Source organism: Mytilus californianus, unplaced genomic scaffold, assembly GCF_021869535.1.
Source record: "Mytilus californianus isolate M0D057914Y unplaced genomic scaffold, xbMytCali1.0.p SCAF_21, whole genome shotgun sequence".
NCBI lineage: Eukaryota > Metazoa > Mollusca > Bivalvia > Mytilida > Mytilidae > Mytilus > Mytilus californianus.
This window is the reverse complement of record NW_026262670.1, coordinates 5500206-5511329: the sequence shown is the minus strand read 5'-3', so window position 1 is coordinate 5511329 and position 11124 is coordinate 5500206. Positions and strand designations below refer to the sequence as shown.

The 11124-nt window shown below is 33.7% G+C and overlaps 1 protein-coding gene across 49 annotated transcripts in view; it reads right to left on the bottom strand.

Moving 5' to 3' along the window:
- Window positions 1-452: 452 nt before the first annotated feature.
- Window positions 453-11124, bottom strand: part of LOC127731985 (WD repeat-containing protein 48-like) — a 47051-nt gene continuing 36379 nt past the window's right edge. For 43 of the 49 annotated variants that reach the window (XM_052240977.1, XM_052240997.1, XM_052240996.1 and 40 more), the window contains 5 exons: window positions 9644-9715; window positions 5317-5522; window positions 4644-4720; window positions 4100-4292; window positions 453-2582 (listed from right to left, as the gene is read on the bottom strand). In XM_052240977.1, coding sequence (XP_052096937.1) covers window positions 2484-2582; window positions 4100-4292; window positions 4644-4720; window positions 5317-5522; window positions 9644-9715 — 647 coding nt within the window. In that variant the 3' untranslated portion in view covers window positions 453-2483. The other 6 variants (XR_007995954.1, XR_007995955.1, XR_007995956.1 and 3 more) reach the window with 6 other exon arrangements.

Here is an 11124-nt window from a genome sequence, read left to right as displayed (position 1 = left end):
CGTGCTTATTGTGCAAAAAGTCTTTACATCCCTAAACATACGACTATATTTAGTGACAATTTGAATGTTTTTAATCAACTAATAGAAGTTCCTGTGTATGTTTCTTGCACAAATGCATGAATGTCAACGTATATTTTCGTTTCCTGCTTTACCAAGTGTGTAGAATCTAGACGCTACCATGTTTTTACCTCCAAATTGGAGAGTTCAAGTGCTACCATTGGTCAAGAATAATGTATTCGGAATGGGCGTGACTTTAATCTACCGATAGATGACCCAACATTGTTATTACAAATGTTGGCTTAATTTGCAAAGGGTGGAGAGGAGGAAAGTGGATCATAACCCTTGGCTAGCGAAGATGGTACTGTCCTTGCACACAAAAATATTAGAACTATATATGTCTATAAGACACATGAACATAAGAAATTATCTATAACCATGATAACTAAACTGAATGTAATTAAAATAAATAATTTATTTATAACAAAATAAACAAATATAAACAACAAACTAATGCCTTCAGTCTCTATGTAAATTATATCATTAATCATACTGTAAAATGGATAATTTTTGCTGAGTTTTCTAGGTATAAGTCTTCTTAGACTTTCTTGTCCTCTCTTTTGATCTTCCTAAACAATCAACATAAAGTGAGGGGATATGTTCAATGAAATAATCTGAATTGCAACATCAGTCCTCATACTTGAACCTCAGTGAATATAACAAAGGTCTTTCATGTATATATTATATATATCTCATCTATAGGATCTTCTGTTTTGCTGACTAAATTTATTATCAAGTTATCTATAATCTTTCTAGTTTATTTATAAGTTAATGTTAAGTTACATGAACAAAGTTTCCAGATAAAATGTATCAGTTCTTATTTTCCAAGATGTTATCTGAATTGAAAATTAGCAAAATTAAACCCATCACAACTATTTTCGACTTTATAGCACTAGAATCTGATTATAACGTCTCTCTTTGAATTACTCACACTACACTATCTTGACTGAAAACTAACATAAAATGTAACAGATTTTTGGAAATTTTATACAAAACAGTTTAGACAAAAGAGGGAGAAGTTTATGTAGCATACTTACTTCATTATTTTTATTATTAAAAAATAAAAATTTAATTTAGGGTGTTTTTCAAATAGGGGAAGCCAGAATTTGATAGAACAATTAAATCTAAACCTGGCCAGTCACAGTCATTAATATATAAAAAATATCAATTCTAAGATTCAGTCTGAAGTTGTTGCCCCAAAAACAATAAACTGCTTCGCCGAGCGCAGTTGGATACGACTGCAGAGGTCCAACCCGGAACAGTTGGGGCAATAATGGACACAATATTCAAGCTTGATACAGGTCTGAATTTAGATTGTAATTAAATATTTGACACATTATAGGTTTCTGACACAGAATAAATGTAGTCAAAGAACTTGAAATTGGTTACATGATTTGAATTTATATTCAATTGACGATTTCTTGCTGTTGTGCAATACACTGTAGTAAATCTGTTTTCAGATACCTTGGTAAAAATGGAGGAAATGGTCTAAACCCCAACTTTTTACACTTAAACTGAAGTTATTGTCCGGAAACCAAATTTCGGACAACGATGACGTGATAGCAATATACGACCCAAAAATTTTTTGCGGTTATATAAAAATCAATTTGAATTGATAAGACGAAAGAAATTAAAGAACAATTCTACATTGTTCAAAGTATGCTTCAAACTTACCAAAATACAGAAATGTCCAGATTTAAACAACTTCAAAAATGACAAGCAGCATGAATCTTTCAAAACAATGATCAGATGATTTTAAAGAGAATAATTTTATGTGAGTTTAAGGGAGGGGTTAAATTTGTGCCTCTTACTCAATTTGTTAATGATTTCTTACACAGTCCATAGGGTTAATAGATAATTGATAGATAGATGTAACAAATAATAAAAGATTTCCCGTAATAATTTTCACTAAGATACATTAAGAGGTCCCTCTAAACAGCTCTCTCCAAAGCTATAATGTCAACTTGACCATTTTGGTGCATTATCCACTTCTAACTAGATACTTTAAATCCATGAAAAAGTTACATACATTAAATAAATAACTTTCAATATCAGACTTATAGTAAATATACAATGTGTGCTGTCAAGCTGCAATGTCTAACATCCACACAATTTCCTGGTCAGACAACAAAGCAGTTCTATTGCACAAACATTTCTTTAAAGATCTTCTGCATGAGATTTCTACATCAGAACTAAGGGTTTAACAATATCAGTCCTCCAACTTTAACCTCAGTGAATACCACAAAGATCTTCTGTATGAGATTTCTACATCAGAAATAAGGGTTTAACAATATCAGTCCTCCAACTTCAATCTCAGTGAATATCACACAGGTCTTTCATATATATATATATGTAACACTGATAAGATCTCCCTTTTTGTGAATTTCAAACTTAATTCATTTTACTATACATTTAATCTTTGGTGTTCATTTATTAGATATGGGTCTATAATGTAACGTCAGATCACCACTCTGTTTCCAGATAAAATGTTTGACAGTCCTTAAGTCCATGTTGGCATCCAAGACCTGCAAATATAAAGATAAGTTCTCACTGTTGAGCTGATATTCAGGAAAATGTGTATCTCACCATGGCTAAAAACTTTAAAACGACATTAGTCACCAAAGGAGTTGGTCCAGTAAGGGACCTTATGGTCCAAATATTAAGTCCATTGTTTCAAGATGAAAAGTGTTTTAAAGTGAGAGAAAGTGAAAAAGGATGATTTTTGTCAAATTTTTCTTACAAAGCCCTGCCTAGGAGGAGGAAACATAAAGCACAGACTTGACAAATATTCAAGTAAGATATATAGGTCACTTGTTATTACAAACAAAAGGTTAAAAAAATTCTGTGTGGTTTCTAATGACTGACTGTAATTAGTTTTGTTTGTTTTTACATTGACCCATGATTGGTGTAAATAAAATCAAGAGTTATTTCCCTTTGACTCATGTTTTTTTTCCATGTAGGAAGACATTAAAAAGAATTTTTTTCTTCATAAAATCTGAATAAATTAATTAATAACAAAAGTATGAACTTCTGTTTGAAACAACAAAATGTTAAGAATATTCTGGAATTTAGAGTTAAATCATGCTTATTTGTTGATTTTGATATATAAAAAAATGAACATTTTATTTCAAGAATTGTTGCTTGCTTAACTGGTAATTGACACTGGATGTTGATCAAGTTACAATCAATGAAATAAAATGTCATTTGCCTGTTACAATTACAATTATAATATGGAAATTCTTTATCATATTATTTAATTTCAGATGCCATACCTGTTCATTGCACAATAATTCTACTTTCTCTTCTGTCATTGCCATACCTGTTCATTGCACAATAATTCTACCTTCTCTTCTGTCATTGCCATACCTGTTCATTGCACAATAATTCTACTTTCTCTTCTGTCATTGCCATACCTGTTCATTGCACAATAATTCTACTTTCTCTTCTGTCATTGCCATACCTGTTCATTGCACAATAATTCTACTTTCCCTTCTGTCATTGCCATACCTGTTCATTGCACAATAATTCTACTTTCCCTTCTGTCATTGCCATACCTGTTCATTGCACAATAATTCTACTTTCTCTTCTGTCATTGCCATACCTGTTCATTGCACAATAATTCTACTTTCTCTTCTGTCATTGCCATACCTGTTCATTGCACAATAATTCTACTTTCTCTTCTGTCATTGCCATACCTGTTCATTGCACAATAATTCTACTTTCTCTTCTGTCATTGCCATACCTGTTCATTGCACAATAATTCTACTTTCTCTTCTGTCATTGCCATACCTGTTCATTGCACAATAATTCTACTTTCCCTTCTGTCATTGCCATACCTGTTCATTGCACAATAATTCTACTTTCTCTTCTGTCATTGCCATACCTGTTCATTGCACAATAATTCTACTTTCTCTTCTGTCATTGCCATACCTGTTCATTGCACAATAATTCTACTTTCTCTTCTGTCATTGCCATACCTGTTCATTGCACAATACCTGTTCATTGCACAATAATTCTACTTTCTCTTCTGTCATTGCCATACCTGTTCATTGCACAATAATTCTACTTTCTCTTCTGTCATTGCAGAATCTGATGATTTCTCTTTCTCTGTCTTCTCTCCTCCACCATTCCCTCCTGACTGTGACCCAGTTTCTGAACCCTGACCAAGAACTTTCTCATACACATGCTCTATGACCTTTCTAACCTGTATCATATCACTAGCTGACAATCTGTCTCTGTAATTGAAGATAGAACTCATGACAAACATACTTTAGAGGTCAATGGTAGGAGAGGATAAAGATGACAAATTACTGTAGTTACTGTGGACAGTTGCATAGAATGATACAACAATGAATAGAGTTTTAAACCTTTTTTCCTGGAGAACACAGTTTGTTTATATCTTAGTTTTCAGATGATTCTGTTTCCTGCAGGTGATAATGTTTACAGCTTTTATCTTAATTATCTTCATAAACAAATTATTTTCAGTGAGAATATTCTCTCTCTCATTTTTCAGAGTTTTAAAGCAAGTACTTAAGATATATGTAAAACAGATATAATGGTCCACAGTGAAGATGTTCAACACTTACTTTTTGATTGTTTTAATACCAGTACATGGATGAGGTTGTAAGAAGAATGGTATCTTATTGGATTTTGGTGTATTTCTCTGAAAAATACAAAAGTAGCTTTTCTTATAAGTTTCAATGTGTGAAGTCTTCAATTTTCGCTGAACTAGTAAACATAATTGTTAAGGGGCCAACTGAAGCCCGCCTCCAGGTGCATGATTTTCTCGTTGTGTTGTGACTATGACACATCCCCTCTTGCCATGCTCAATTTTATTCAATGCGAATTCTACTATGATAATACTCTGATTTACAAACATATATTTTTGTTAACCAAATTTTTACTGACTGTATGGAATGATCTTTCTAACAGAAAAATGTTTAACATGGTTTAAAAAAAAACAACATCTAATTAACACAGATTTAATTTTACAAAGCAGATACATCGGTTTTTTGGCTATTGAATATTTAGTAGTGAATTCATTGACATCAAGATTAAATAAAATTTTGAAATCTCAATAAAATTCTCTGTTTCTGTCAAATAAAAATGAGAAAATGAATAAAATCATTTCAATGCATCAATATTCTGTACAACACAAATAACTTTTTGAATACAGTTCCATAAATTAAAGATCATTTGGAATTTTTAACAAGAAATTGATATCAAACAAGAAAACATAATCCCTAGATGTCAACATACATGAACAACAACATCCACAACCCAGGAAGGTACTGTCTCATTCAGTAACATTTGTTCTGTGTCTCCTCCAGCATCTCTGGCTAATAGTCTGAATAGAGCTCTGCCTCCAACCTCACAGAATATGACAGGTGTATGACCAGGAACACAGAAGTAAGGTTGACAGGCGTCACCTGCACCACTGTCTGTCATCATACCATTTATATTATCTGTAAATAATATCAATACTCAACATTAAACCTCGGTGAATATGACAGGTGTATGACCAGGAACACAGAAGTAAGGTTGACAGGCGTCACCTGCACCACTGTCTGTCATCGTACCATTTATATTATCTGTAAATAATATCAATACTCAACATTAAACCTCAGTGAATATGACAGGTGTATGACCAGGAACACAGAAGTAAGGTTGACAGGCGTCACCTGCACCACTGTCTGTCATCATACCATTTATATTATCTGTAAATAATATCAATACTCAACATTAAACCTCACAGAATATGACAGGTGTATGACCAGGAACACAGAAGTAAGGTTGACAGGCGTCACTTGCACCACTGTGTGTCATCATACCATTTATATTATCTGTAAATAATATCAATACTCAACATTAAACCTCAGTGAATATGACAGATGTATGACCAGGAACACAGAAGTAAGGCTGACAGGTGTCACCTGCACCACTGTCTGTCATCATACCATTTATATTATCTGTAAATAATATCAATACTCGACATTAAACCTCAGTGAATATGACAGATGTATGACCAGGAACACAGAAGTAAGGTTGACAGGCATCACCTGCACCACTGTCTGTCATCATACCATTTATATTATCTGTAAATAATATCAATGCTCGACCTGAAACCTAGGTGAATATGACAATGGTAGGAATGACAGGTGTAAAAGGAAATCATATCACCTGACTGCCTACTACATTATCACTCATATGAGCTCTGATGAATTATATAGATACTTTTTCTATATATATGAAAATATACCAACTTAATTGTACAATTTGAAAGTACTGTGTTCTGCCCTGTTTTTTCTTTCAATGTTGGTAGTGTTTTATCAGGGCGTTTAATTTCAAGATTTTTATATTCATTCTCGTTATTAGAAAAAAAAAGTTTTATATTAATTTATAAATTTTAGTATGCTTCTTCTCCTGATATCCAATATCCTGGGGGCATGAATATTAATATTTGACATTAACCTTCAAATATAGGATTCTTTGGCAAATTTTCTACTTAATTTAGTCTTTTACATGTATCTTTAATTGTATGTGTCTTTGTCCAATATTCTAGTAAAGCTTGCAGTATGTTCTTATTTTGACAAGAAAATGTATGCTATACCTTGACCTTTTCAATATATATGTGTCTTAGGCCAGTATTTCAGTATTTTTTTAGTATGACATTACCTTGACCTTTAAATATGTGTGCCTCAGGTCTAAGGGTCCGGAAACGGTCATATTTGCCAGACATGACAGAATCTGAAATCCAAATGTCCTAAACGACAAATTGGGATTTAGGAAAAATTTTAGTTTTTTACAGAAATAATTTCGGTCATTTCGTTGAGATCGGGTTTCTTAATTGCTATTTTGCACTTGTTTTAGTTTTGTTATCCCTTTCCTGTAATAAAACTGCCACTCCAGTATAGTATTATTATTCTGAGGGCCCCCTTGATAACTATGTTAATGCCTCCGGGAAATATTGGCTAATGATCCGCTAATCTCTTTTTACCTGTGTTTTTAATTCACACCTGAGTCCTGACATGGATCACAAGCTCAGAACTAATATTATAAAGTAATTAAAATTCCATGACAACTGTCATCTTTATTTAATTACTTTTCAGCGAAGACAATCGTCAATTTTGATTTAACAAGAGTGCACACGCTGAAATGTCTCGCCTTCTTTACTAATCATTGATATTATGTTGATAGTCCTAAATATAAAGCTTTATTACAACTGACACATAAACTTAACATTAACCAAGTAAACTAAACATTGACCAATGAACCATGAAAATGAGGTCAAGGTCAGATGAACCATGCTAGGCAGGCATGTACAGCTAACAATTCTTCCATACAACAAATAGAGTTGACCTATTGCTTATAGTTTAAGAAAAACAGACCAAAACACAAAAACTTAACACTGAGCAATGAACCTTGAAAATGAGGTCAAGGTCAAATAAAACCTGCGTGACTGCCAAATAGATCATAAAATATTTCCATACACCAAATATAGTTGAACTATTGCATATAGTATAAGAAAAACAGACCAAAACACAAAAACTTAACTATAACCACTGAACCATGAAAATGAGGTCAAGGTCAGATGACACCTGCCAGTTGGACATGTACACCTTACAGTCCTTCCATACACCAAATATACTAGACCTATTGCTTATAGTATCTGAGATATGGACTTGACCACCAAAACTTAACCTTGTTCATTGATCCATGAAATGAGGTCGAGGTCAAGTGAAAACTGTCTGACGGGCATGAGGACCTTGCAAGGTACGCACATACCAAATATAGTTGAACTATTGCACATAGTATTAGAAAAAAAGACCAAAACTCAAAAACTTAACTTTGACCACTGAACCATGAAAATAAGGTCAAGGTCAGATGACACCTGCCCGCTAGACATGTACACCTTACAATCATTCCATACACCAAATATAGTAGACCTATGGCATACAGTATAAGAAAAACAGACCAAAACACAAAAACTTAACTATAACCACTGAACCATGAAAATGAGGTCAAGGTCAGATGACACCTGCCAGTTGGACATGTACACCTTACAGTCCTTCCATACACCGAATATACTAGACCTATTGCTTATAGTATCTGAGATATGGACTTGACCACCAAAACTTAACCTTGTTCACTGATCCATGAAATGAGGTCGAGGTCAAGTGAAAACTGTCTGACGGGCATGAGGACCTTGCAAGGTACGCACATACCAAATATAGTTATCTTATTACTTATAATAAGAGAGAATCTAACATTACAAAAAATCTGAACTTTTTTTTCAAGTAGTCACTGAACCATGAAAATGAGGTCAAGGACATTGGACATGTGACTGACGGAAACTTCGTAACATGAGGCATCCATATACAAAGTATGAAGCATCCAGACCTTCCACCTTCTAAAATATAAAGCTTTTAAGAAGTTAGCTAACGCCGCCGCCGCCGCCGTAGCCGCCGCCGCCGCCGCCGGATCGCTATCCCTATGTCGAGCTTTCTGCGACAAAAGTCGCAGGCTCGACAAAAATTAAAACTTAATTTAATTTACGTGGTAAAAGTAATTTTTCACGAGTAACACATGTGCTTTATTTACTATGTAATATGCATGCGTGAAATTCTCCTCAGCAGATTAGACACTTAATGGTAAAATGCAAAATGATTTCATGCTAAATAAAACAAGTGCAACTATTATCTGTCATATTCAAACACTTTTAAAGTTAAAAAATAAAAAAGCCGGCGATTTCCTGTCAATTTGATAAACAAAACGAATCATGGAAATGAGTCCGGAAATACTCGTACATTAGTATTGTTGCAAAACATCTGGTTTTAATTTTGTCTTCAAAATCGAAAGAAACAATGTCTGAGAAATTTACCATTTTGAGTCATCAAAATCGTTTCATTTTAAACTGTTGCCTTCCCTTAACTGTTCTTGAACGTTTTTTGGAAAAATGGTAAGAAATTCATGAAGAAAATGTGATGAAACAGTCAAAAGACAATACAGGTTCATTGATGCTATGAATCTAGTGTGATTTCGACAATTATTTTTTGATAAGGCACCTACTTTTAAGTTATCTCAAAATGACCGAAATTGTGTGAAAAATTCCGTATCCATGCTCAGGTCAGTATTCTAGTATTGTGTTAAGTGTGATCTTACCTTGACTTTCAAATATGTGCCTTAGTCCAGTGTTCCAGTAATTCTATAAGTGCGACTTTACCTTGACCTTTAAATATATATGTGTTTTAGCCAGTGTTTCAGTTATGGTTTTTAACATGTGACCTTACCGACAAATATACATGTTTTAGACCAGTGTGATCTTACCTTGACCTTCAAATATATGTGTTTTAGGTGAGTGTGATCTTACCTTGACCTTCAAATATATGTGTTTTAGACCAGTGTGATCTTACCTTTACCTTCAAGTATATGTGTTTTAGGTGAGTGTGATCTTACTTTGACCTTCAAATATATGTGTTTTAGGCCAGTGTGATCTTACCTTGACCTTCAAATATATGTGTTTTAAACCAGTGTGATCTTACCTTGACCTTCAAATATATATGTTTTAGGGAGAGTTGTATCTTACCTTGACCTTCAAATATATGTGTTTTAGGCCAGTGTTCCAGTAATGCCTGAAGCAGCTGCTGCCCAATATTTACTGAAAATAAATTCAAGATATTAGTTAGTAATTAAAATTGAAGTGTTGTGTTACAAATTTCTGTTTTAACAAAACATATATCCACTTAAATATTTCTGATTTTATACATGTATGTAATAGTAACATGCATGTTTTTTTAAAAGTTTAATGTGCTCTGATTTTACAAAATCCCAAAATGTAATAAAATGCTCCGCTGGGGCGCAGCTTGATACGACCACAGAGGTCGAAACCCTGAACAGTTGGGGCAAGTATGGACACAACATTCAAGCTTGATACAGACCTGAATTTGGATTAATCATTATAATTAAATATTTGACACAGCATAGGTTTCTGACACAGAATGAATGTGGTCTAAGAACTTAAAAATTTTTAATTTACCTATTCAAACCATATCATTATTATTTGCTTTTATATATAAATCAGAAATAAGCAATTTAAAATGGAAAATTTTAAAGAAAAAAAAGGAAAAAAAATCCCCCCCACAAATTTTTTGAACACCCTTATGATTCATCACCCCCAAACTCAATCCCAGCCTTCCCTTTTTGGTATGGTACCTTGCAGTACAATTTCAGGGAGATCCATACACTTGAACACAAGTTATTGTCTGGAAACTAGTAAATGCTTGTTTTTTTGGCCCCAAATTCCTAAACGTTTAAGGCAATTACCCCCCAAACTCAAACCTAGCTTTCCCTTTGTGATATGGAACCTTGTAGTACAATTTCATAAAGATCCATACACTTACACACAAGTTATTGTCCTGAAACTAGAAAAATGCCCCTTTATGGCCCCTAATTCCTAAAATTTTGAGGGAATTACCCCAAAAATCAATCCCAGCCTTCCCTTTGTGGTATGGTACCTTGCAGTACAATTTCAGAGAGATCCATACACTTGAACACAAGTTATTGTCTGGAAATTAGAAAAATGCTTATTTTTGGCCCCTTTTTGGCCCCTTATTCCTAAACGTTTTGGGCAATTACCCCCAAACTCAAGTCCAGCTTTCCCTTTGTGATATGGAACCTTATAGTACAATTTCATAAAGATCCATACACTTACACACAAGTTATTGTCATGAAACTAGAAAAATGCTTGTTTTTTGCCCCTTTTTGGCCCCTAATTCCTAAAATTTGGGGGCAATTTCCCCCAAAATCAATCCCAGCATTCCCTTTGTGATATGGAACCTTGTGGTACAATGTCAGAGAGATCCATACACTTACACACAAGTTATTGTCATGAAACTAGAAAAATGCTTGTTTTTTGCCCCTTATTCCTAAAATTTGGAGGAATTACCCCCAAAATCAATCCCACCATCCCCTTTGTGATATGGAACCTTGTGGTACAATGTCAGAGAGATCCATACACTAACACACAAGTTATGTCTGGAAGTTACAAAAATGCTTATTTTTGGCCCC